Source organism: Genypterus blacodes, unplaced genomic scaffold (assembly GCF_046128005.1).
Source record: "Genypterus blacodes isolate CSIRO-AG114 ecotype Tasmania unplaced genomic scaffold, CSIRO-AGI_Gbla_v1 ptg000046l_1, whole genome shotgun sequence".
In the NCBI taxonomy this organism is placed as follows: Eukaryota; Metazoa; Chordata; class Actinopteri; order Ophidiiformes; family Ophidiidae; genus Genypterus; species Genypterus blacodes.
The window spans coordinates 354,676-382,438 of record NW_027466859.1 but is presented as its reverse complement, the minus strand read 5'-3'; the positions used below and the strand labels follow the sequence as shown (position 1 = coordinate 382,438).

Sequence of the window (27,763 nt, the reverse complement as noted above, 5' to 3'; positions counted from 1 at the left end):
AGATAACGGTGGAGGCAGCCTGCAACTACACTTGACTCGTTCAATTGTGGAAAATAAGTAAATGTTCTAAATGGCTTTATATTTGTTTGCCAAATCAATCATTGAATAAATGTTTACAAGTTCAACTGTACTGTGGCATGCAAGGATAGGGTGGTGACAGTATTAAGGATGGGACGGTGTTAGGGCATGCAGAGATAGGTTGGGGAAGGTGCGAGGGAATATCATCCCCATGCAGCTCTCTACTGCAAAACACACAAGCACAGCATGATACTACATTTGATATCTTCAAAAATGATTACAAATATGTGGAAGATTAAATGTATGTCTACAGTTGGTGACAGAACAGTGCTCCTTCTCCTGTAATGTAAAGCTTCACACTTTTAGCCTTGAGTAGCACATTTCTTATCCCTGTCTACTAACCTCTCATGAACTTTGCCCTTCTCATCTCCCAAGGTCACTGTGACGGTTCGGACGTTGTGAAGCTCAAAGCTTGGATCATACTGGTGGAAGTCAGATGTCACCCAACCCACCCAAACACAACTGGGCTCCTGACCAGGGAAGATCCGAACTGAATAATAGTGCTGGTGGTAGAGAAAGAGAAAAAGAAAGAGAAAGAGAAAGACTTTTGAAGACTAATTCAAACCAAATATTAACCAAATTCCAATCTGCTAATTGAGTGTGCTGACTTACAGAAGAGTTCTGCATGAGAAATTCGTAGTCGTCTCTGTCGTCACCCATCAGTTCCTCTGACAGACGGGCAGACGAAGAGCAGCTGTTGTCTGGCTTGTTTCTCTTCATCAAGAAACTGTTCCATCAGTTGGTTGGATTAAGAGGTTGTAAAAATTAATGAGGACACAGTAAAGGTGACAATTGTGAGTAGATGAGGTCGTGACACTGTTTCATAAGAGGTGAAGGTTGTTACCGTTGCTTCAGCTTGGATGGTTTCTCCTGGTTGTAATCTTTGTGGTTGTTGAATTCATCTCTTTCGGGCCCATTGGGGCCATGAGACGACTTCATTAGTACCTCAAAGTCTGACACGGTTTCAAAGTCCTCCAGCTCCTGCAGGAACCAACAGTGACCACGCCATAAACAATTAATATAAAAGTATCATTCCAATTTGCATTACCAAGTTATAGTAGTTTGAGACATGAATGGACCCACTCATCCCCCATAATGACATCATGAATGAAACAGCATGAAGCATGTTCAGCAAAATTAATGCATGTCAGGATAAAGCCAGTGAATAACACAGACATATAAAGCACGTGTGAGTTGCCGTTACCCTCTTGAGGGAGAAGAGGCCGCCATTTACTGGGAATTTGGAGAAGGATTCTGCACACTCTATGGGCATGCTCAGCCTGTAGAATGTAATGTCTGTGTTACTGTTCTGTGACCCAAATGACCTCTGAGTGACTTTTAAACACGGGCATGACTCCACCGTCCCATCTATCCTGGTCACCTGAAAAAAAAAAGACAGAAAAGTTCTTGATCAAAACTCTTGGACAGGATCAGGGCTCCCCATTCTGATACATTGCAGCCCACTCAAATGAGCCAGTTTGCATGTAAATGACCTGAACATCAACACACCCTTTTTCTGTCACTGAAGTATTACTTGTATCACATGCTCTGCCCTCAACAACAATCTTGCTCACCACTGGTGGAGAGCCAGTACAGATCTGACCTGGTGCTAACTTGATGGACCTACAGTGAGTATAGAAGATGTTCTATGTGATTCCTGTCACCTCTATGTGCTGGTGGTTGGGTGGGACGGGCACAAATTGAGGCAGCCTCTTGCTGAGCCACATGGTGACATCACGGTTCATGTTGACAGCAAAGGGTTCATAGCCTTCCTGCAGGCCACAAATGGTGAAGTATTTCAACGTGCTCACATCTTTGCCGAAGTTCATCCTTCCCACTTGACACACACCCAGACTACACACTGGGACAAAACCTGGGGACACACCAAAAACAAACAACGTCTGTGATACTGTAGATGTTTTAGATAGGTAAAGAGCAGCTTGTCGTGTTTTATATGACCATGATGAAAATGGACCATGCATGATATTTTTACATTGTCCTCTATATTGATTATTCTGATTATATTGTTTGATTGACATCACAACAAAATTAAATCAGTGGGGTTTTATCTTCCCCAAAAAAAAAGCCAAAATTCCCTGAGCACTTGCAGGCCCTGTAACTGCAGAATCCAGTGTGTCCTGTGGAAGATGCAGACAGCCAAACACATGGAGAAGTGTGTTGCTCATTACACAGGTCAGTGAGCAGGTCAAAGGCAGGGCAGATCCTTGACTTAAGTTGGCGCATGCTGGGCTTAATCAAAATAGCTCACCATGACAACAGTAATGTATGCTGTATGTCTGACCTTCATAAACCTCGAAGTCCTTGAAGGCGAGCTCGGAACCGGAATCATCCAGCAACACTTCACCATTGAGTGTGAACATCATGGTGTGTTCATTTAGATCCACCATGCAGCCCACCACGTCCCCCATCTGCCAGGCACGGCCAAAATGCTCATTGCCTTGGTGCCAGCGCTGGACCTGAAAAACACACACACACCCAAAAGCGCTCACACACAAGTTCCAATGTGCTGCATTGTCCTCCAGAGAACCGGACAGTGACTATGTTTCTATTGCTACCGAGAATGTTTCCAGACTGCGTTTATGTTTATATATGATTTCTATGAATCTCAAGAGACAGTGAGATGATATAACTTTCATAGACACAGTACAAGCAACTCAAATTCACCTTGAAGCCATCAAAGACAAAGGCCTGGTCATCAGCTCCCAGCTCCTGGTCTGGCAGACATCCAGGCCTGGCCCAGCCCACTCTCATCTCTCCTGCTGTTAGTACCTGTTCAACAAACAGCACATGCTTCTTACCCGTTTTTATCATGTTGCAAACCAATTGCATTAAGCAACTACAAATAGATTTCAAAACGAGTTATAATAATAAACTCTAATCATCTGCATCACATGCCCTCGTACCTCCAGCTCAAAGTACCATTTCCCAGCAGTAACACTGTAGGTTTTCTCGGCTCTGAATATGCGGAACCTCTCAGCAGACATGTTACTGAGGTCAGACTGAGCAGCTGTGTGTGAGGAAGACAAGGGAAGGAGAGGAGGAAGAAGTAGAGCAGAAGACATTGAGTTTAAGAAAAGAAAAAAAGAAGACATTCATCAATAAAAACAGCAAAAAAAAAGGAAAAAGAAGACATTCCTCAGATAGTGCAAACCTCTGCCAAAGCCAAACATTTCTCTATATCTTGCCATGACACCCAGAATATGCTTTTATAGTCCGACACACTGACCTTGCAAACCCCCCCATAGTTACTTGAACGGTATCTCTATCTTTATTAGTTTAGGTCAGTGATTCCCAAACTTTTTCTTTGGCGCCCCCCTTTTATAGATCCGAATATTTTCAAAAACAATACAGGACGGCTGATTGGTCTGACGGGGGGAGATACGATATAAAACAATACGGGACGGGGGAGCGGTGTAACGATATAAAACAATATAGGACGGCTGATCGGTCTGATGGGTGGGTTGGGGGGGCGCTCATTCTCCTGCAGCCAGATGAAGAAGTATCGCCTCATTCATTTACCTGAGGCGGTACTTATTCATATCGCTGGACTAGCTCTGTGCCCCCACCAGGGGTCGCGCTCCCCACTTTGGAACCATTGGTTGAGGTGATAGCTACCATCATCCCAAGTGTTTTCATTTCAAAAATAAGAATATGCCAAAGGGCTCAGATTATGTGATCTGTGCACCTTTCTGCAAAAGAAAGCATATTGACCATTTGAATATTTGGAAATCACTTGTGTTCTGCTTATTGATAGTTTCTTGTTGAATACAATCGGATTAGGCAAAAAAGGTGTTGAGTGATGCAGTGAACCATTTAAAGGTGATTATTGTACCATGGTCCTGGTCAGGAGCTTCTAGGTTGTATCCGTATCCAAGCAGAGTCCGTACAGCCTCTCTGAGACTGTCTTTGTTGGACTTCTTAGTTCTCTCATCCAACAGTGCGTAAGGGACCAGACGAGGGTTTCGTCGATTCTTCACATCCTGAGAAGTGAATTCATAAGAAATAATCAATGGACGGAGAGTGACAGACATAAGTGATACTGTGATCGCTGTGACGGCAATTCTACACTCTTACCCAGTATTCGCATTATGAGCAACCTGGTACTTTGCTTTGAACCTCTGTGTTCTTATAATGAGCTAACCTGGGTTTCGGTTATATCTGCATAGCAACATCGTCATATTGCGTGATCATCAATACAGGCTAAATACACCCTGCCTGCTCTGGGCAGGGAGAGAGCTTCTGATCTATCTCCCCTTCAAGTGTCATAAATTTCTTTACTTCGACAAACTGACTGGTCTCTGCCTCAATACCGAGTCATCGTTGCAAAGAATCCACTACAATTTGGTGTCAGAAGTGGGATTCTACTATCGAGTTCATCGTGGGGAAAGGAACGGGGATTGATCACCTCAGAGAAAATTCCTCTGACCTCTGTGTCACTAGTTTGATAAGAAAGAGGCCTGCCCAGCTTCCCTTCGATGCTCGGTGCTGGAATACTAGGTGAGGCAGAGATTTTAAGTTTCTTTGGGGTTTTTTTGTGAAAATAGTTGAGTCAAGTGTAGTTGCAGGCTGCCTCCACTGTTATCTTGTCAAAGGTAGAGAAAATAGTTCACACATTTCATATAGTAATTTATTATTGAGTTAATACGTAGGACACGAAAATTATCTATGATCTCTCTCCACTTGCAAGTGTCATAAACTTCTTTACGTCAACAAACTGATGGGTCTCTGCCTCAACACTGAGTCATCGCTGCAAAGAATCCACTACAACACAAATAGACTTAATTGATGCTTATGAATAAACCCACTACCTGTTGGATGCCATAGGTCCAGCCCTGGCGGATGCGGTCTCTTGCCCAGACATTGTGGGCATTCTCTGCCAGTTTGTCCACCATGGCTTCCTGGGTGGAGGTCAGTTTGATGTGACTCAGGTCCAGAGGAGCAGGTTTATAACCACTGGACAACTCATAGCTGCACAGACAGATGTGGAAGCACTGTAGGGTTAACGCTCCAAAACCACTTTTATATCACTTTCCTTCTTTGTTAATATTTTTGCTTGTTCAGTTGACTTACGATGGAGAGAGTTTCATGTTTTTGACTTTGTTGAAGGCATGTTCATCCGCCAGGCCAACATGGCAACCTAAGGCCAGCAGAGTCCTGTAACACAATATACGCTGAATCATGGCTTGGAAGAGTGTTATGTAATGTAAATTTGCCTAATCTGTTCACCACTGTCCTCAATAAAATCCAACGTGCTCGGAACATTCACACACCCCTTGGAATTTACCGTCATTTTGCTGATGACAGTTTTCTAATTTAACTTTGCTTAGAAATTATATACAATGCGAATACATTTTTAAAATTATAATATATAACAAATAAAAATAGCATGTGCATCACTCGTCAAGCTGTGTTTACTGTAACAGTGATGGGTTACTTTAGAGTCTCCAGAGACATCTGTAAGTTGTAGCTTCGTTCCTGCTCAGGAAGCTTAGAGAACTCCACCAGGCAGGGATGCTGCCGCTTGTTATCATCTCTCACCTGACACACACACACACACACACACACACACACACACACACACACACACACACACACACACACACACACACACACACACACACACACACACACACACACACACACACACACACACACACACACACACACACACACACACACACACACACACACACACACACACACACACAAAGTATTAGGCGGAGGAAGGAAGGAACAATGGTGGTGCCTTGTTTATTTCCAGTGTTTTATTTTGATAAATTCCTGTTCTAGCTTTATCCTTACAAACTTCAGCTTTACAGCAACTAGTCACAGGTTTTGGAAACATTCCTCTGTTGTACTCGTCTTCATTCAGTTATTCATTTAACAACAAGTCTATCTTTTCTTAAGTGGAAGCAAGGAGCCAGTATCTGTGATTACGAACAGCATAAGTATGAACCAGTCAAAAATAATTGTGTTTAATCCATTTTTAAAGGTGACAGAATGATGTGAAGCTACTCCATGGTGTATTTTTCTGATACTCACTGCACCATAGGTCCAGCCCAGCTCAATCTTGTTCATCACCCACAGTTCGTGTATGTTTTCTGCCAGTTTCTCCCTAATCCTGTCCAAGTGTGGTGGCAACACAACCTACAAACAGATACAATATAATGTTCAACATCGTTTGTGTGTGCGAGTGTGTCAGTTAACATTAATGGCAATAACAAAATGAGTTCTTTTGGCCGTCTCAAAATCGCTGCAACCCACAAGGCTATACAGGCATGCTTTCCCTCTTTGCTAATTGGCTGCAATTTAATATTTTTCTGTTTGGACATGGCAGTAAGTGTAAGAGCACTCTAGCGCAGCACTATGTTAAGGCACAGATTAGTGAATTGTGACAGTATATTTTGCTCCAATTTAAAACTGCCCGTTGGAACCAAATGTTTCACAAAAGTGAGGGTCCTCTAGCATCCAGAAAGTTGTAACATTTGGTTTTAACAAAGGATATGGAGAAAAAAAGGTTTTGTGTAATATGGGTCGTTTCACAATATTGACCCTATAGCGACAGGGAAATAATTTAACTTGGAAAATATGTAATGTGCACAGAAGAGAAGCTCATAAAAACTTTTTAGTAATCCTACCTGGCTGGTGTCCACAGGTATGGGAGTGAACGCTGCCTGGCTCAGTGCGACAGTGGGTCCTAGCAGGTCTGTGGCTACTGTTTGATCCTGGGTGGCCTCAAGCTTTAACTTCTCCCTGGGTAACACTGCTTCATAACAGGGGGCATAGCCTGGAGGAGGTAGGAATTTAAATTCCCCATGCCGACCTCCAAGGAGAAAACGAACCCTGGAGGAGGAGATACAAGAAAATAAATCACTATTACCAAGATGTAAGTTCAGTGGGGGTCTCGCCCTCCCAAACCTCAAATCCTTTTACTGGGCAATTCCATATCGACAAGTTCACTACTGGGTGAATTCCCCTGAGCTACCCTGGTGCAGGCTGGAAGCCCAATCGTGCTCCTCCTCCTACGCCACTGCCCTGATTCCACTCAGGATTCCAAAATTCCACACCCGGACGCCTTCATCACAATATCTGGGGTCTTCAACCACGTCTCTCTGTCAGCGACACTTCCCACGTTCAAGCAGTTTGTGGACTGTCCAACCAATCTATCCTAATCCTATCACCATTCCTGTTCACCTTGTACACATCCGACTTCCAATTCTGCTCCGAGTCCTGCCACCTGCAGAAGTTCTAAGATGACTCTGCAATAGTAGGCTGCATCACCGAGGGGAAGGATGAGGAGTACAGAGGCGTCGCCTTTTCTATTTCCCATCATCATCAAATTGAGGAAGAATGACAAACAAATGTTTGTTTTAGTGTTCATATACAACACTTACTTGACTCCGGCAGAAAAGCTGGCAACAGGGAAGAAGAGGCCATCAGTGTTGAAGTTCTCAAACATGCCCTGGACCGGCTGGCCATTGATCCTGAAGGAGATACTGGGCACGCTGAGATCGAGGCAGCAGCTCACGACATCCTCAGCCCTCAATAGATGCTGATTGGGTGAGTTAACTGTCCTTGCAATGCAGCCTGCACAGGGTTGGTGAACAGAGCGTGAGGAGACAAGAAATGTGCAGTACGTGGTCATAAGTCTAACTCACTGTACATTTTACAATTTTTCTTGTTCTTATTAAGATGATGTCTGCCTGACACACACACACACACACACACACACACACACACACACACACACACACACACACACACACACACACACACACACACACACACACACACACACACACACACACACACACACACACACACACACACACACACACACACACACACACACACACACACACACACACACACACACACACACACACACACACACACACACACACACACACCACTTCTTACCTGACCACAGATGAAGTCCATCAAAGCCATAAGAGTAGAGGTCGTCACCTACTCCATTACCTCCCCAGCCTTCTCCTCCACTGGGGTAGGGTGCATACCCACTCGTGTTGGCCCAGCCCACCCTGAGGTGACTGGCCTCAGCTGTGACAAATGGCAGTGCCTGGTCAACGATTAGCTCATAGTACCACTTCCTGTACTGGGCAGAGCCGTCACTGACACCCAGGAAGATGTTGGGCCTCATGCTGTTGGGCGAGAAAAGAAGGGGAGATATAACTGTTGGAGGCATTTTCACCATTCCAATTAGTTTTAACAGTATAACAAACCATTGATCATACAAATAATGCTGTTTGGTTACTGTCTGTTTCAACCGACATGAAACCTCCGTGGGTGAATTATCAGTACAGACAATGAGACACTGGGTCGGTCCCGATACCTGTGAGCTGCCTACACAGTCAGCTGCCTACATAGTCAGCATCATATCTGTATACTTAGGCAGCGTATTGGGACACCCTGCGCTGCTACAGGTACATCATTAATTGTAAATCACAGCTTTATGGTTTGATTTATGGCGGACACTTTATTTAATTGACATTTCTATTAGTTATATTTAACATCTTAACCCCTACATTGGTAAATATGCTTTAAGGACAACCATTTAGGGTAATTTAAGACTAAAGAGAAATTGTTCACATTATCAACCCATTAACAATAGAGAGTGCAACATGGAATACGTATATAAAAACTTGACAAATCTTTAATTATTTTGAAATCCTGGTGCAGGCTGGAAGCCCAATCCTGCTCCTCCTCCTCTTCCGCAACTACTCTAATTTACTCCTCTCTCCCAACCAAGAACTCTCAGTTCACCAAAAACCCTGTTGTTATTAATACTCTAATGATTTGGTACCAATTCAGGAAACACTTTAAATTCATAAACGCATCCCCCCTAGGTCCAGTCCGCAACAACCACGTCCCCCCCCCCCCCATTCTTGGACTCTTCCTTCTCAGCATGGCACCACAAAGGCATACAATGTTTCCTTAACCTGTACTCCGACGGCAGTTTTAACAGCTTCTCCAATCTGTCAACTCAATATAGACTACCTGCTAACCAATTATTTAAGTACTTTCCGTCAGCAATTTCCAAAACTTCCCTTCCCCTGCCCCTCAACTTATTAGGGAAGACCTGCTAACGTTCAAGACACCACAAAGAGGGACCATCTCTGAGCTCTATTGCCACATTCTAGACCTCAGGGACCTATCTAATTCTAAAACAGTGGCTGCCTGGGACACTGAGCTTGAACTCAATCTGGACATAGACTGGTGGGACGAAGTCATACACAATCTACATACTGTCTCGTAACCTGTGCTCGTCTCGCTCTCATCCAGTTTAAGGTTGTACAAAGGGTCCTTTTTTCTGAATCCAGATTGTCCGAAATGTACACAGATGCCACATGTTTTTTCTCTGCCCCAGGCTCCACAACTACTGGTCCCGTTACTTCAACACATTGTCTAGCATATTGGGAATGCAAATTCAACCCTCCCCTCATATTGCCATCTTCGGCACCCCATATGACTCAAGCCAATTTAACACCTCACAAAAGGAAATGGTCATGTTCACCTCTGTGCTTGCTAGACGCCGCCTACTCTTGCATTGGAAATCCCTTACCCCTCCCTCTATTTCGCAATGACTGAAGGATACAATGTACTTTCTTAGACTCGAGGAAGTCAAGTACACTATTAGGGGCCACACTGATAAGTGCTATCAGAGATGGCAACCATTTCTCCCTTACTTCACAGATCTACAGGCTATGCCAGACAAGGGACTGAAAACCATAACACCTAACAGTTCCTTTTTATATTTTCATTTTACATCCCAGGCGGGCCAGAATGGGGTTGTATGGATGCAGGGTTGTGTGACTGCGGGGTTTGGTTGGGTCTCTGGGTGGGATTTTTTTTGGGGGGGTTTTTTGTTTCTCTTTTCTCTCCTTCTCTTTACCGCAGCCTATGATGCAATTTGTAGTAGCCTACATTGCTGTTTCACATCATCCTGTAAAAACTGTATTTACCCTATGAGATCATTGCATCAACATCACTGATGCCATTCTGGACCCTGCGCCCACATTATTGTGCCATGTTCTCACAACCTCCAGCGGACGTGGACTCCGGCTGTTCCAATTTCAATCTACTTGTACCTCATATTTCCTATTTTTCCTCAGGGTATACGTATAAAGTTTAACAACAATAATAGTATAATACGACCTTCCTTCTTTCTCTCTCTCTCCTTTCCCCCTCTTTCTGTATTAAAAAATGATCTCCAAAATATCCTATGATTGTATGTGCAATGTCATGTAAAATGTTTGCTTCCATAAAAACAAATAGCAAAATAAACAATTATTTTGAAATCCCCAGATCCATTACTGTAACTGATTTAATCTATGCCATTTTAATTGCCCTTACAAGTCAGATTATTTGAGATGTGTTATACAGATTGTAGATAGAATGCATCATTCTGTATTTGATATCTTTGAAAACACTGGACAATTCATTATAATCTAAAATAAAACTTTAGAAAGAAGAAACCATTGATATTTACCTCAGTTTAAGTAGGACATTTTACTCCATCAATAATCACTTTATTTGTATAGCACCTTCAAAACATAGTTTACATACAAGTGTCACGGCCGGCTCAAATGCTGGGACAAAACTGGAGGGGAGTCGAATAGTGTTACAAACTAAGTAAGCATTTATTTAGCAGTTAAAAGGCTTCTAGCAGGATTTGGGCCCTGGTGCTCATCATTGCCTCATTAACAGCCCCGCCTACCTGAAACACACGTACAGGCCTTCATGCAAGCCAAACAGCAATCAGGCAATTAAATGGCTAACACGACACATTACAGAAATATAAATATAGATGAATACAAATAAAAGACCACAGAGTTTTCAGTATGTGGTAGGGGCTATTGACACCATGTTAGCGTTAACTGAGAGCTAGCTAGCCCAAACAATAATAAGCAATGGGCGAGGCAACACTACAAGCTAATATGCTAATTCGCGAAAAAGCTTGATGTACACAAATGTCAAAAATGAGCTTTTATATAGCTCATGTACAAATCACCCCATTTCGTGTAACTATTTCTGACAAAACAAATCCATAAATTTCATGGTAATTTAAAAAACTTACATTTGAAAATGGCATGGCCAGTTGGCGTGCAGCTCCTCTTCCTCTGTTTCTTATGTTGTGTAGATTTATACTGCATACATAGCATTACCACCATCTGCTGGACTGTCTAATCCTTGCCCTGTCTTACCTGGCATTGCCATGATTTGTGTGGGTGCGTGGGTGCGTGGTTGCGTGCGTGTGTGCGTATACCTGCTTACGTGGTTGATCAGACGAGTCTGCAGTAACAGATCTCTTCCAGGCAAGAGGTTGTCACAGATGAGGTGCTGGTTTGAGCGCACTGCCACACCGTGACACACACACAGCGAACACAGCACGTCTAGTACCTACATAACACACATTTAGAAAGTTTGGTCATACAAATGTGCAAACACATCCTACAGCTGTTTGTTGTTATTATTTTCTGTATTATTATTACTTTTTGTAGTGAACTGAAAAACTCTGTCTAATATCAAGATATTGTAAAGAAATCAATTTTAAAAAAGCAAAAAGAAGTGAATGAGCTCACAGAAAAGCTAACTGTTAGTTTATCTGTGTTCGTCACAGTACCTTGTGGTTGCGTCCATGCTTATCTAGCAGCGATATGATGGATTTAATGTGTCCCTCTTTGATGATGTTCAGTGCCTCAGGACTTTCCACTAGCACACAGTGGAGAACCTCCAGTATTCCTATAAACAGAAGAACATCTCACATTTACAGCATACACTGACATCCTTGCTTGCAAAGTTAGAATTAATGTAATGACATAGTCCCGAGCCAGAGATTTCTGGAATACAACAATCTTTATCCAGATTTTGTCAATTTATTAATTGATTTAACATTTAAAATCTGATCATAATGTCATGGAGATGATTCATAAGTTATCTAAGGGTTAAGAACTAAGTTCCTTATAATAAAAGCAATAATTTAGTGGCTGGTTTGATGTTATCAGCAGTCATGACTACTACTGCTACTACTGGCTACTCCCTCCATAAGCTTTGATAGGTGAGAATTCAGCAGCTGTGATGATAATCAAAGACAGACTAACATACCAGAGGAGGCCTCCAGTCTCTCCAGTCTGCTGATGAGCCAATCGAGTGAACCAGAAAACTGGGCGCAGTTCTTCCTGTTTCCTCTTATCAGTGCAGCTATATTTCAGGAGATAAAGTGCAATTGAAACCCAAAACTTTGTCTTCTTACCATTTCAGTGTGTGTGTGTGTGTGTGTGTGTGTGTGTGTGTGTGTGTGTGTGTGTGTGTGTGTGTGTGTGTGTGTGTGTGTGTGTGTGTGTGTGTGTGTGTGTACCTAGTAGTTGGTACAAGGAGTTGAGGATGGCGCTCCAAGCATCTCCAGCCTCTCTGCCTACTGCCTCAGCAAAGTGAGCTGCACTGCTGTAGACATGAAGCCGATCAATACACTCCAGAACCAGACTGATCATTCCCTACAGACAGACAGACAGACAGACAGACAGACAGACAGACAGACAGATAGGTGGTGGTTACTACTAAATGACATTATGTAATCACATTAGTCATTTTAAGTAGTGCAAAACTGGTGTTACAACCCAAACTTCTCAGTTATCTTGTTTCTCTTCACTATCCATATTCACTGCTGAACCACCAAACCAATTATAGCCAGTAGCCAGACTAAATTGAATGAATATGAATTGACACACTGCTTAATCTTAATCTAACAAGAGTCAAGTCTGCCAGGTGAGTAAATCCATTCACAGAATTTTTACACTGATGGAGTATTTTCAAACCTATCGATTCACAATCACATAATCTTACATCTTTTGTCAATTAATGCTTCAATCTGAGTTCGATGTTTAGATGATATTTGAACAAAATGACTTCATGCATTAATCAAAACTGAATCAAAGCTTATTGAGTGAAAGTTGCCTTGTTCTGATCTTTGTCAGGTAAATGCTCACAGGTAAACTCATTACCAGGGACCATGATCATTCAGTTTCTATCATAAGTCTACAAGCCTACCTCCTCTTGAAAAAGGTTCTGTCGGTTCTTTAGAGCTCGAAGTCGGTTCTGTTTCTCCTCATGTGCCAGATGATCACCGGGTGGTTGGAAGTAGCCAATCAGATCCTGCAGACTCAGGCTGACGGAATCAATTGGTAGCTCGAGAGCAGAACTCTTCCCCTTTTTCCTGAGCGTGTCCAGACCCCTGACAGATACACAGCAGAGGGCAGCCTTTGTTAGAGAATCGAGAGGAGCTGTATCTACAATTGTGTTACTTGATAGGCCATGTGCTTGCATATTTACTTTTGTTCTACACAGTATCAGGTGGGTGTGTTGTGTTTATTGGTATTTGTTTCACAGCAAAAACACAAACAAGTTGTATCGAATTTAGATCAAATTTTGCAGGGTGGTTGGGGGTCAGGATCAAGGCCTTAAAACAATCTGTCAAAGGGCAAGGTCACATGTCAAGGTAAAAATTGTAGCCCAGTGCTAATGCGTTGTGAATATACTGAAGGTATATATGATGTGACAGGACAGGAAATAGTACATATATATGATTAGTCTAATGGTGATATTTATTAAAGTGGCTTGTGGGTGATAATTGGTGACATTGCGATCCATCCATCCATCAATCCATTCCAAATTCACCAACATTTAAAAATCAGAACAATTCCAATACGGAACATCCTTTAACATCCTTGTATCTGAAGAAATATGGAGGCTCAATGCAACCACAAATTCTCAAACTACAACTAGTGAATGACAGGAAACAGCCTAGTGCAGTGCAACGTGATCCAACCTGAACACGTGAACAGTTTTCTCTCAGGAAACCCGGACAAGAGTGTGATTCCAAACAGTGTTCAGCCTTTTGCATGTTGTACCGTGTAAGAGCTCCGTCTTTAAAGCAGTGCTAAATATATTTAAAATTGTTTACACTATACATTGATTTTTATTGTATACATTGAGAAGAGGGCTGTGTGGGAACTGTGGATCAGTTTGTGCAGGATGGCTGAGTGTGTACTTAGAAGCAGATTGCTCTCAGTGGGTGAGACACACACCACAGGTTTAATGACACAGCAGCTCAGTATTTATTACAAAACTGCGCATATCTTCAGCTTATCAATAATTCATCTATCATAGTGCTAAAGCTGAGGATCTACAAGTGAAGGCTTGATGTTATCACGCTGAGAGCTTGTCTATGAGCACTTCCTTAAATCATCATCAGCCACAACAGTGGATGAATCTGGTTGAGCTACATTCGACCAACTGAGCATGCAGACTGTACATCTGCAGCATCATTGATTCCTTACAGTGTGATGGCACCATATTTGCTGCAAACACAGTAAACAAAAGCACTCAAATGCCACCAGAACATCCAGAACATCTTCTGCAGGAAAGACATACTAATTGCTTCACAGAGATTTAGCCTGCAAGCCAGTAAAATCTGCATGGACAACTGCAGCATTAACTGTGCTTGTAAATGTGCAACTACTGAAGAGTTTTTGTGTTCAGCTTTGAACCTGACATGGAGTTCAACAACGGCAAATTCGATCCACCCAGTCAAACAGGGGCTGGCAATCATAATGTGCACTGCTAACAGCTACTTTGTGTGAGAATGTGTGCACCGGTATGGAATCTCTGACCCATACGTAAGCACATTTTGGAAACAGGAAGATCTGGTGACACTGATGGACAGGCAGTGAATGGAGCCAGATTTCCCAGAAATGTTGACGCCGTGGAATGACAGCGATAGGAGGAGTATAGTTTTCTGCACCTACAAACCTTTTCACGACAGTTAACATCCTCTGTTTTCAGCATATGCAGTGTTTTTAGTCGGAATTCTATGCAATGTTTTCTAAATGAGGAACCAGATAATATCTACCTTCTCTATGCAAAAACCTTTGAAGGTGAACTATGTAATCAAAGAGACAGGGACAGACTTGTGACAAAAATATGTCAGGATTTGAAGCAGGAGATTGGTCACACATGGCTGAAGTGCTGGTGTGTTAATCCACCTGATGAAGAGGTTGAAGAGGAAGACAGTACTGCGGATGACTCTGGCACTTCGACTTTCCTCATGTTGTGACCGAGACAGCGTCAGCCCGTCATCCATATGACCCTCATGGTGCATGATGGCCTGAGAACAGACAAACATTAGTCTACTTACGCCATCAGCAGACATGGAGCAACATTAACAACCCACAAAGTCTGTCCAATATTCAATCTCCTTTTAGCTCAGAGAAACATCTGCATCTCTATCTTCCTATACACTCGACAAGCTACAAACATGCATTCAGTTCAATGGTGGAATGATGAATCACCGATGATGTAAATAACTACAACTGCATTACTACTTCATTGGAATGAAGTAGCTGTAACTGAACTGCTGAAAGCTGTGAGTAAAAACTACAATCAAAACAAATCCAAACTACAACCAATACCTGCTACATTTATGATTGTTGCTTCAATGCAATGCAATGCAGGATCTAAATAAGAAATAAAGAAAAGGAATACCTTTCTCTGAACCACACCAATACGAGCACACTTGGCATCAACAGTCTGATACGTCAGCCACAGATACGAGTCAACGTGTTGGATGTAACACACAGAGTCGCCATACTTAATGTCAGGAACACCCATCCCATCCACTTCCTTCTTCACACCAGGGTCCAATTTTTCCTAGATGACAAAGGAAAGTAAAATGAATTTGTCACGATAAAAACTGTTTTTACATTTGATTTTATACTGTCAGATCAATATTGAACATCATTTGTATTTATTCAGACAATTTACAGCCTGAGGAGACACTTTTGTGAGGTGTTTGACCTTGATGACACAGAGCAGCAGACACTGTACCTTTGAGGACCTGAAGCAGAAAGCTGTGGACTTCACATCAGCTTTCTCTTTGCCCATCAGGAGCAGAGACTTTTCTTCTGTTAGGCTCAGATATTTGCCTGTGGTCACATGTCTCAGTCTAAACGGCTGACCCCAACGGATGTGACTGCCACTCCACCTAAACACACACACACACACACAAATAAAAGTAATTTTGACACATAGACAACACATGGGTCAAACTTAAAACCCAGCTGAGTGGACAGGAGGACCAAGTTCAAAGAGAGGACACCAGAAACAACAACTTGGCCTTTTTGAACTGTGGTGTACACGTCGAAGTATACAGGAAACCCACACACACACACACACCGGTCAACCCTTACTCTTTTGCCACTTTCACACATAGACCTTTGACTCTCGCCGCCCACTGGAGCACAAGCTAGGAGTTATCCGAACATCTGCAATACCGAGCTGATAATGTGCTAACCAATGCCCACGCCAAAGAGAAGGAGCCCAAAAACAGCCACAAGAGCCAGAAAGAACACCAGCACTGTGAGTGATGAAGAGAAGAAGAACAAACGCAAAAAACATTCCGTACAAGTCTGGAGTATCTGAGAAACCCAGGAGGAACTTCAACAAACACTCTATGCCTGTGTTCTTCAAACCCTGCAACACACAGAGAGAGAATGGTCCACCCGAAGTCCCCACACCCAAACAAAACAAAAACAACCTCCTGTATGCAGTCCAGTGCAGTGAGGAGTGCACAGAGCTGGATATCGGGGAAACCAAATAACCACTAAATGAACACACGGCTCAACATAGGAGAGCCAATACTTCAGGACAAGACTCAGCAGTCCATCTACACCTGAAAGACAAGGGACACTCGTCCAAGGACAACAAACGATAGGTGTAAAGATAGAAAAAGATAGAAAAAACATCTCTGAACAGAGGAGGAGGTCTACAACATCACCTTCCCCAGGAGATTAAACAGCATTTAGCATCTTATGAACATTGTTACAGCAGAAAGGAAAATCCCAATGAGTTATGTCCACACCTGGCCACAGGGGACTCCAATGACAATAGTTACAGTAGCCAACCAAGTCCAGTTGCCTAAGAATGAACCATCCTTGAATATTAGTATATATATATGTGTATCACAAGTGTGTATGGTATGTGGCACTTACACAACCCGTAGTGTCTCCAGCCTCCAAAGAGACCTGGCGTGGCTGGACACAGCTCCCCCCTCATAGTGCACTGACCTGGGAGTGAAAATGACATGGAAGAGAGTCATAAAGAGTTTTAATCTTAAATCTTGATGCAGTGGTATGGTCAAGTGTGAAACATGCTTTGAGATTCAATATTCATGTATAGTGCGTAATCAGTACAAATGACCTCCTCTGCTCCTCCCCATGTTCTCCAGATGGAACAGTCAGACATTCATCCATGTGACCGTGAAGGAGGCGCAGTACATCACCTCCTATCAGGAAACCTGCAGCATACAGAGTAGAGGGGAAAAGGAGTGTGACATTGGTGTTGAAGCAGAAAGATGAATTGCAACTAAATAACTGTCTAAGCTGTACTCTCTGTGAACAATCAACTTAGAAAACAACACAAAAAAAGTTGCAAACAGTGCAGAAAAACACACAACACAATATTCTCAAAGGTCAAGTGGGCAGCAGCTTGCTCAGGAGCCTTAGTCCAGACAGGACAAGAAAACAGACTAATAGGTCTGGAGGGATTATCCAGACCCAGATAAATGGTGGACAGTGGACGGATGGATGGATCTGGAGAGAAAAGACCTTGAAAAGACCTTGAATCACCTCATCTACAGATGGTTAATGTCATTTTAATTGTCTTTTCTTCTGCCACAAACACTATGGAGTCCAACGCCTTGTAATCCATCTCATCCATTCATAGTTGTATGAGTTGCACTTGAAGTCTACTGGTCTGTAGTCATTCAGCCTATTAGGACAACCCTTCTTTTGCTCTGGGACATTCACACTGGCAGCTGGCACTGGCAGACTGGCAGCTCAATTGAGATCCAATCCATTGGCATCTATCACTTATCTGAGTCCTGCCAATTCTTCTAGTTCTCCCTAGGGAGGCTGAGGCCAGATGGGATATGTGATCCCACAAGCAAAAACAGGAGTTGCTGTGTGCTCTCCTCCCAATGTAATGTGTCCTGAAAAGCTCCACAGACCCACACTCTCATCCTAGATTCCTCATGGCACATTCCCTTTCATGAAAGGACTTATCATCTCTTCCTGGTTCCAGTGAATTCTGTAGGACTCACTCCCCACAAAAATATGTGGATGAAAAACAAGAAACAAACACAGTGAGAAAGGAACAAAGTGTATATAGGTTGTACCTTGTGCTACTTCGCTGCCAGAGCAGATAGGAGCCACACTCCATAAAGTCTGCTGGAAGGCTGCGTCCACATGCAGACTGGAATTACCATAGGACAGATGCTGCAGAGATACACACATCATTTATAGTTTAAACAAACTAAAAGGAAGATGGAAGATAAGGGATTCAAAGACAATGCAAACATTCTAACAGCTAGACATGTTGCTTTGTCTCCTTCCATGCCAATCTGTCCGTTTGTAACTTGTCTTTTTCCTGGTTTATATCTAAAATATGTTCCAATTTGTCTCATTAAGTCATACCATCTTGCCTCTCTACCTGGTAAAGTTTGAGGTTATACAGATTTCTGTTCTGTACTGTACTTTAAACACTAATCCTGGCCTGTGCAGTGATGTAATCATTCTGAAATATAGCATGTTATCGTATTATCATAGCACTTAGACACACACATACACACGGAAACACACGTGGACACACACAAACCAGTACAAACCAGATATCTTTCAGAGGAAACGCTGACCAGGATCAGATCATCTCCCACTCTGACCTTTTCTCCTTCTGAACGCTGCTTTGATGCTGGATGAATGGTCCACCAGCATGCCTCACCTACACAAGCACACACACACGCACAAAGTGTGTCATGGGATTATAATATCAATATCATGTTACATAATTCATATATTGACTTACAAATGAAAATAATGCAAACATTCTAACTATTACGAATTTGACAAAAGTCACGTTATGTCCTACCTGTGGTGTCCTCCTGGAGTCCCACATCAAAAGCCAGTTTGTCTGTGGATGAGCGGGACGTGGACAGACAGCACAGGTACTGAGCACAGAGACACAATCAGCTCAGTTAGTACTTGCGTCTGACTTAAACTACACAAATATAATTAGTCCTTTTGACTGGTTGGTTTCATACAGACATGTACTGATGATGCAGTGTTGTGTGTTTGTGTTATTCCAATGTGCTGCTGCCGTCGAGCACACATTCAAGTTCACCCATGTGTTTGCGGAAGCACCCATATTTCCAAAAACTGTTAGCATGTTCCTTGCAATCTTCATCGACACGCCTGAAATTTTGGTTTGTGATTTAAGTGTGTGTATATGTATGTACTAACCATCCCGCTGTAGGAGTGACGTAGCAGGACTGCATGGCCATACAACAAGGTGCGATGACCACCACCCTGGGCTGTCTGAGATATCAACAAGAGAAAGAGGGAGGGAAGGAGAGACGGAGTGGAGAAAGAGAGAAAGTCAGCTGGGGAGAGAATACATATATAATGTGTGAAACAGTAAGTATGACGGATACCACCAATGTACTGTTAATAACGGTACAGACAGACAGCAGTGTATATATAACAGTACAGACAGAGGATACACACAGAGGAAAGGATGCAGACAGGAAGAGAGAGGAATATGTTTGCATCGACTTATTCAGCTCTAAAATAGTTTGGAGGAAGGAGTAGATTCAATACCTTGAATTGAAAAAATGTAGGACAACTGTCCTTATACACCTGAAGTATGTTTGTTTTCCAGTCATCTAATCATCCATCCACTCTGGAACCCTGTATGAGCAGTCTGTGGAACCATTAGTTCATCAGATTGCATTCATATGTCAAACTTACTATGGAATGCTTACCATCGACTAGGAAACATTTGTCATATGATAATTAGGATCATAATTATTGACAGTCTTGAAAGGCTATTCACAACTGATTTTGCCAATCAATTGTAGGTAGATAAGGGAGAGATGGAGAATATCCTGTGGGACTCAAAGACTGAGAAGCACTGCTCTAGGATTTCTTCAACCATCTTCCTTATGCCATCTTTTAAATCAATGTATAACCTTACATACACCACCATATATGACCTTATTCTCATGGCCTGGTGGGCCAGTCCTATTGTTGCAGAAAATAACTTGTGTTCAAGCAATGTTCTGCAGGAAACGCACGCTTCATCTAACAGGTGCACAACAGGACTTCAGGCTCTCAAGAGTCACAGAGACCCCTGGTGGTTACGGTTCCATGGCAGAGCATTTTACCATCATCAGAAAATGGCTCCAGGTGACCATGCTGATACTCAGTAAGGATGCGTTATGTCAGAAATTACAAATCCCTCCTCAAAGACTTGGGAGGCCGCCTTTCATCTGAGATCAAAAGGCAGTGAAGGCCTTTTAGTGGGAGAAAAACTTCTGTAAATCAGAGCACGGTTGTTGGTTATGCAACATTTCTAGCCAACGATAAGCAGCAAAGATCTAATCTTGACCAAAATCCAAAGTGTGGTAGCCCATATTTCCAGGCAGGAACACATTATGATCGGTGCTCAAGAGTTTGTGGTGATGGGCAACAAACTCTCTCAAGAAAAGAGGAAACAGTATAGATAAAGCTTAGACGCTGTGACTCTGTAGATCAGTGTGTATGAGTGGCTGCCTGCAAGGTTGATCCACCTTATGATTGCTCTGCTCCATTCAATTAACATCAAATTACTGGTTGGCCTGCTCGATCAGTTGCTCAGATGTCTCATTTTGTGATTATTTGGTGAGTAACTGCACTGCAATGCCAGCAAATACTCTAAATAATGGATGACATTTGGAATTATTGATCAGTATGGGGTGCTAATTGTAACACAGAAAGGTTTGAATATGAAATGAATTCTGTGCTTTGAAATGCCTATTTTCACCATGAAACCAGATCACACCTTGATGTTTTCACCCACGGAATGACAAAGAGCCAACATTTCATTTTGTTGATGAAAAGTTGAACTTGTGTTGAGTTCATATCTACATCTCCCACAGGTTAACACTCTTTACATAACATAGACAGAAGAGTATGATAATGCTGTGCATATTAATACTGAACAACAGCAAGTGTAATAACAAACACGGGGAGGATGAGGACGGCCATAACAAACACAATCAGCAAGTGGAAAGGCAGACCTACCCATATTTCCACATCTACATGCTGTGTGGAAATAAGAGAGAGGAGGAAAATGTAAGTTGCCTTCATCATTTTGCAGACACAAACACATATCCCCGTCAGAGATCAGACAGTTCAGGCATGCCCTGCTGCATTTCAATGAATTTCATTGCAATAACAGCAGATCAGATGTTTTAACCTCATATGCAAAAATGTATTAAGAAAGTCTCAAGACAGGATCACCTCAGTATTTTGTCTTTGGGTGCAGGACCACCGAGGTGACGCTTTGTCTTTTCTACTTCTGAAACATCCCCCTGTCTGTGATTGGTCCAAATGTCCCATAACTGGTACTGTCACCAGCCAGCAGGCAACAAATGTACAAATCCAACTCAGGTGAAGGATTAGCTGGTGAATATTCACACCCAGAATACAGAGCCAAGTGAAGAAAGCCTACATATTACTATTATTTTAGGGTTGCAGTTAAGGTTAGGATTAGGGTTATATAACTATACGGCCATATTCCTACAAAACCGATAAAGAAGTATACCATTTTAGTGTAACATGATAGCAATTGACCAGTCACCAACCTTCATCATAGCAGGAAAAAGCACTGCTTCCTCCATTATTAGTTTAACAAGAACACTTTTATGGGTTCTCTTTCAGAGCTCATCTACAGATCAAATTATTATCTAGAGAATGGTAGCGTTGAGATCACTCTGTCCCCATCCTGACATGGAGTGACATGAAACTAAGGGTTGTGCTTGTTTTCTTCCGTAGGACATGCTCACTGTCCTTGCATTTTTTCATCTTGTGTCTTTTTTTGTCTTCCACTTAGTTTACTGGGTCCTAACAGCATCTTACTGTGATTAACACTTTACACAGCAGGCCACCACATATAAATATATCACTGAAAATACAATGCCTGCATAACATGCTTTCATTTGGAACGTCTAAATAACAACATGTATACATACTCACACTCATTTTGCAAAAAATCATGAAACAACATCCATATTGGAGACATAAAAAAACTTTCAGGGCTCAAAACTGTGAATTGCTCAGGTTAATGTGATCATTGTTGCAGATGCATTAACCATCCGATGCACTTTTGAGACCATCAGCAAGTCAAAAAAAGGAAATAGAATCACACCAGGCTGTAAAGCACTCAGACATTCTGTGTGTCAGACACTCATGCTCATTATCAGACTCAACTGCAAAAATCTAGCTGAATTTGATGAAGAAATTGGAGCATCTGAATTCAGACATACAGTGTGCTGTATGTGTGTGTTTGTACATGGTGATCATAAGTACAAACACTAAGAGAAGTTATCAAGGCTTCCAGTTCCCCTGGCTGAGGTATTGTTGTTGGTTATGTCATGGCTTTGGGATCATCTTCTTCGCTCTCAGGGTCAAACACATTTCACAAACTAAGGATTATAATCAACCATTCAGATGCATCAGAAATAATATTGTTGGCACACCTGTTGGCACACCTACTTCAGACTTAAACTTCTGTTGCTGCTGCAGGCAGATGAGGCAAAAATGACACATGGGCTTATCTGAACTGCTCTGTGTGTATGAGTACTCACCCCCTCAGCCTTCTCCTCAGTGTTAGCCAACATCTCCTGTAGCGCTCGTACAGACAGTGACTGCTCCAGCACAAACGTGCAGATTGACAGATCTGGAGGCACATTCTGAAAGAAGAAGAACGTCAGCTCTGTGCTGCATCTCTGTCTTGAGTCCGGTCACCAGAGAGAAAATCTTCTCTACAAAGGCATTTGATCCCCGCACACTGAGGACAAATGAGACAATCCTGAACATGTTGATCAATTTGGCTTTCCTTTATTTTGGAAAACTGCCATCCACTTCTCACTGGTGGATTTTGTGTTATACTGTTTGACTTTCTGTATTTCTTCCCAGCTGGCACAAAACTAGTCATAGCCCAGTTGGTCCATTTGTCCACTGTCATTTCAGCTGCAGCCACCGCCTGCTGAAGGTCAGTGAAGATCTGACGGTTTCAGTTTTAACATCACATTTCCTGGTTAGAAATCAAACTACTTCTCAATGTTTACAATGACAGAGTCATAGATCCTCACAAATCCTGTTGCTGCATCACAAGCCCAACAGCCACTTCAAGACAGTGTGGTAAGTAGGATAATGTGGAAGCAAGAACTGTGCAAGCAAATTTTCACATGTTCCATCTGGTTTTCATAACATATGCCTTTTTGTGCTTTTTAGTTAGTTTGTACTGTATGCAGGACACATGTAGATGAACATCTGGAGTTTAAAGGGCAAAGGAGGAGAAATGCTTGGGTCAGTACCTTTGAGTTGGAGATGGATTCAAGAAAGCACAGTCTGTTTCCAAAACCTTCAGCTGCCAGGCACAGTTTCTGTTGCTCCTTGTGGAGTGTGGCCGTACACTGCAGGACCACCTCATCGTCCTAAACACGCAGAGAGAGAGAGAGAGAGAGAGAGAGAGAGAGAGAGAGAGAGAGAGAGAGAGAGAGAGAGAGAGACAAAGAGACAAAGAGACAGAGACAAAGAGGGAGAGATAATGTTACAACTCATTCATCAACACAATAGCTTTACATGGAGAGCAACATCATCATCTTCCACACCCACACACGTATGATACAGTGTATATTTGCTGCAGCTTCTTTTCAAACAACATTCCGTGCAGGAAACCATAGCACATTCAGTGGGAAAAGATGCCATTTGTAACAACTTAAAGATGCACTTATAGCTGTAATATTTGAAGCCCTCCAACATTGTGACTTTGTCATTTGTTTAGATTAATGTTCCTGTCGTAAAAGTCTAGATGCCGAGTTGCTGCAACCAGTCATCTCACAAAATACCAGTTCATTAATAAACTAAGACTATTGTTGCAATTGGTGAAACTGCACGAAGCAGCAAGTATAAAGAAATACAAAATCGGTAAAAGTTACAGGACAGCCATGACCCAGTTTGCTTACAATCCAATTTTACGACCTAGAAACTTATAAAATAAGGGCAGACGGGCAAGTGGTCCTCTTAGGTTTTGATTGTTCAATTATTTCCAACATGTTCTGTAGAGGGCGACACAGGACCAGATTGAAAGTCTTGTTTTGCGGGTTGGTTGTTGGTTAGATACAGTTGTGTCTTGCGTCTGATGCGGTAAGACAACACACACACACACAGGCCATCATGTGGTTTCATAGTTAAAAAGCTAGAAGTGCGGACACGGACACACACACACACACACACACACACACACAACCAAGTAAGGTTTGCTGGAAATTTAAGGTAGAGGTCATGAAGTGGAATAATGCCTTAGTGACATTTATGATACATAGTCACACACAAACACACACACACACACACACACACAAACACACACACACACACACACACAGTTCCCTGTGTGTAAAGGTCTGTGGTTTGTCAGCAGCAGTTTGCATTCCAGCCTTGTATGGAGAAAGAGAGGAGAGAGAGAGGCCTTCACAAAGCATGGGAGACAGATAGACAAATTAGATTAGCGCAGATTTTGTGTAAAATTAAGCCATGGACAATTTGTCAAGTGTGTGTGTGTGCGTGCTACACTTTTATTCAAGCATAAAGAATCTCAAATAGACAGAAATCTAGGAGAAGTGTATCTCCCACCTGCGGTTCCTGTTCCACACCTGGTCGTTCATGGACAGGGAATCTCTCCTTGAATCACCTCTCCCAAGGTTCCTTCCTTTCCCTTACACATTAATGCTTATGGAAGATGTTCCTCATCTTCCTAGAGAGCTCTGGGCTCAGGAACAAGCTGCGGTCGTGGGACATTGAGCTATACAAATTAATGTGATTTAGGTTTGTATTCTCAGTGCCAGAGAGAAGGTGGTTACTAAAGAAGCACAAAGGATCAGTTAATGTAGAATCCCTATCACACTTTGACCCTTGACACAGGCTGACTGGAGCTCCAGCTGAACATGCTTGGAGTCATCTATATTCTGCCTGTTCCACCATAAAAGACAAACAATCCATCCACAAACAAGCGGAAACCTCATGAAACTGCTGCTCCCTCCCAATCTGACACACATCAGCCACATTCATGTTCATGACTGGGATACTGTCTGGACGCCGATCTGATGAGTTTGATGGTTGAAGTGGCGTTTGGAGGATCGGAGCGTATATTATCTTTGTGAGCAGATGGGAGCAAATCATTCTTCTGTGTTACTTCACAGCATTACAAAGTGTTGTCCCTGAAAGACAAACCATTTATTTGTCTTGATCAGTGTGACGGAGATTCCATCCCACTGAGTATATTTTTATGCTCTGTCTGCTTGTGCAACTTTGGAGGATTCATAGCCTTGCTGTTTCTTGGCAGCCATCGCAGTCAGAAGTCAAAGTATGAGACATAAATGATCAGTGAGGCCAGAGCCGCAAAAAGACAAGCTGGCTGTCTGTTGTGTTTTACTAATATAGCAGCAACAATGCAGTCGTGTGTTCAGTTCTTAGTTTGGACTCCGTTAGATATAATGCTTATATATGATTATTGTATTATTAAAAATGGTTGGTTCGTTTGTCCTGAGGGCTCGATCAGGGTGTGACCCTTGTGCCGAGGCTGAGTGATGCAAAGGTAGATTGGTGTGCCTCATGGAACCGGAAGGAGGATCACCTGTTTATTTAGTCCAAGGCAGCCAGCTTTCCTTGGGAGCAGGAATTATGGCTGCTGGCAGACTGAAAGCCTTGATCCTTGAGGACCCCACAGAGACCCTATTCCTCTGCCAGCAGAAGCTAATACTAAATAAAAAATATCTCTCTCTCACACATGAATACTGCAGCAATCTCACCGTTACTAAAACCCAATAAAACTTAACTAAAACCCAATCTTCTTCACTAATCGATGCTGAATTATAGATACTCACTAAAGCCAAGAGAATAGAAACACTCCTATCTGACTCCATAAAGAAACAGGTCTCATCAAAAGAAGACATGCCTCAGATAATATCCACATATCCATGATCCATCTTATCAACCAATCACAACATTTAGAAAAATAATGATAGTGCCATTATACTCCCCCCACAATTGGTGTCAGTTGGCTCTTCTTATTTAGCTTTCTCCCCAGAATTGGCTTTGGAGAATCATACACGTCACCTAATTGGCACAATGAGATCACGTTAGAGCTTCACACTTTAACACAGTGATGCCCAATATTACCTTCTTTATTTCTATAATGTTAACAAATTAATTGATACCAACTTCAAATTCCTACAATGTATGCAAATGATATATTAGAATATTTACTTGATCTTCACAAATGACAATCTCCCACCTATGACTTATTGAATCCATAACAGCAGTGACAATGTAAGTCCTTCCTTAAATAAAAACAGCATAACCACACCAACCCCTGCATAGAGCTGTGTGGAAACATTGAAATTGCAGATGTACCTTTTTTTGACTAAAACAATCACACAACTGATCTGCTTCACATACAAAGCTATCACAACACGACAGCCTGGTGGAAAGCCAGGGTTTGGGAAATCATCGCTCACACTGTGCGCGCTTTAATTTGGCAAAACTGGCATAACCCCAACAAATGTATGACACCCCCCTTCACTGTCCCACATGGCAACGTCATTTATTTGCGCGTTGTCAACAAAATTAAATGATGATGACAATAAATTAAAACAGAAGGTACTGTGTGTGTGTATTCTGTTATATAATACAGCATCTGATCCATTTCTCATCTTTCCAAACAAACCACACCAAGGGGGTAAACGTACCTGAGTGCCATTCAAACAGACAGATTCAACACATAGATAGACACCTGTAGTTCCCCGCCATTAAGTGTGTATCATATGGATGAAAACTGCCTACTCTGCACTTAAAGGCTTCAAGTCGAGACCTGCCTGACTTTGCCAATGTGCTTCCTCAGCTCACCGAAGGCGGTAAATCAGCACATTCGGTTACGGCCAAACAGAAAAGAGCATGAAGAGACAAAGAGGACAGATGGACAGAACACTACAATGGAAAGAACGTTGTGTATGAGAAAAGGGGAAGCGTGTGTGTGTGTTGCAAGATCAAACGTGGTGCTGACTGTAGACTAAAAGCTGTTATGTAGCTACAGAGATGTTACTATAAAGATGTGATGCTTAATGCTTCAGTAAATGATTCACATCTTCCTGGCCAAAGCTTCTTTTTGTTGTCACGTCCCCAAACTGTCAAGTCTAGGGGTAAGAGAAAGTAACAAACTGGAAATGGAACAACAACCAGGCTAACCAAGAGTCAACAGACCCAAAACACGCTCCTAAATCGCAATGGGAAGAAAACACACAGAAGCCTTGACACACAATAATCCTACACTCAAGAGTAAGAAAACACCGCACACAGCTTGCAGCCGCCCACACACTGGCCCACACGTTGGACCTCTCTGGTACTCAGCTCTCCACCTTTGAACAACTCCTGATCTCTGAAACACTTCCTGGTCCTTGATTGGAGCGGCCCCCTCACTCTCACTTTCCTCTACT

The 27,763-nt window shown here is 42.5% G+C and overlaps 1 protein-coding gene across 1 annotated transcript in view; it reads right to left on the bottom strand.

Moving 5' to 3' along the window:
• Positions 1-24,937, bottom strand: part of ryr2a (ryanodine receptor 2a (cardiac)) — a 67,618-nt gene extending 42,681 nt beyond the window's left edge. The window contains exons 1-34 of the mRNA XM_076149621.1: positions 24,926-24,937; positions 23,588-23,707; positions 22,856-22,960; positions 21,291-21,311; positions 19,470-19,544; positions 19,099-19,177; positions 18,839-18,951; positions 18,350-18,449; positions 17,374-17,470; positions 17,166-17,240; positions 16,003-16,159; positions 15,661-15,825; positions 15,162-15,283; positions 13,168-13,351; positions 12,479-12,614; positions 12,226-12,321; positions 11,744-11,862; positions 11,387-11,520; positions 8,020-8,261; positions 7,494-7,686; positions 6,738-6,942; positions 6,142-6,246; positions 5,534-5,637; positions 5,170-5,253; positions 4,908-5,067; positions 3,932-4,079; positions 3,003-3,106; positions 2,764-2,868; positions 2,381-2,555; positions 1,743-1,951; positions 1,283-1,459; positions 923-1,059; positions 691-805; positions 421-581 (exon numbers count right to left, since the gene is read on the bottom strand). Of these exons, the coding sequence (XP_076005736.1) occupies positions 421-581; positions 691-805; positions 923-1,059; positions 1,283-1,459; positions 1,743-1,951; positions 2,381-2,555; positions 2,764-2,868; positions 3,003-3,106; positions 3,932-4,079; positions 4,908-5,067; positions 5,170-5,253; positions 5,534-5,637; positions 6,142-6,246; positions 6,738-6,942; positions 7,494-7,686; positions 8,020-8,261; positions 11,387-11,520; positions 11,744-11,862; positions 12,226-12,321; positions 12,479-12,614; positions 13,168-13,351; positions 15,162-15,283; positions 15,661-15,825; positions 16,003-16,159; positions 17,166-17,240; positions 17,374-17,470; positions 18,350-18,449; positions 18,839-18,951; positions 19,099-19,177; positions 19,470-19,544; positions 21,291-21,311; positions 22,856-22,960; positions 23,588-23,707; positions 24,926-24,937 (4,334 nt within the window). The remainder of the gene's footprint in view (positions 1-420; positions 582-690; positions 806-922; positions 1,060-1,282; positions 1,460-1,742; positions 1,952-2,380; positions 2,556-2,763; positions 2,869-3,002; positions 3,107-3,931; positions 4,080-4,907; positions 5,068-5,169; positions 5,254-5,533; positions 5,638-6,141; positions 6,247-6,737; positions 6,943-7,493; positions 7,687-8,019; positions 8,262-11,386; positions 11,521-11,743; positions 11,863-12,225; positions 12,322-12,478; positions 12,615-13,167; positions 13,352-15,161; positions 15,284-15,660; positions 15,826-16,002; positions 16,160-17,165; positions 17,241-17,373; positions 17,471-18,349; positions 18,450-18,838; positions 18,952-19,098; positions 19,178-19,469; positions 19,545-21,290; positions 21,312-22,855; positions 22,961-23,587; positions 23,708-24,925) is intronic.
• Positions 24,938-27,763: the final 2,826 nt, after the last annotated feature.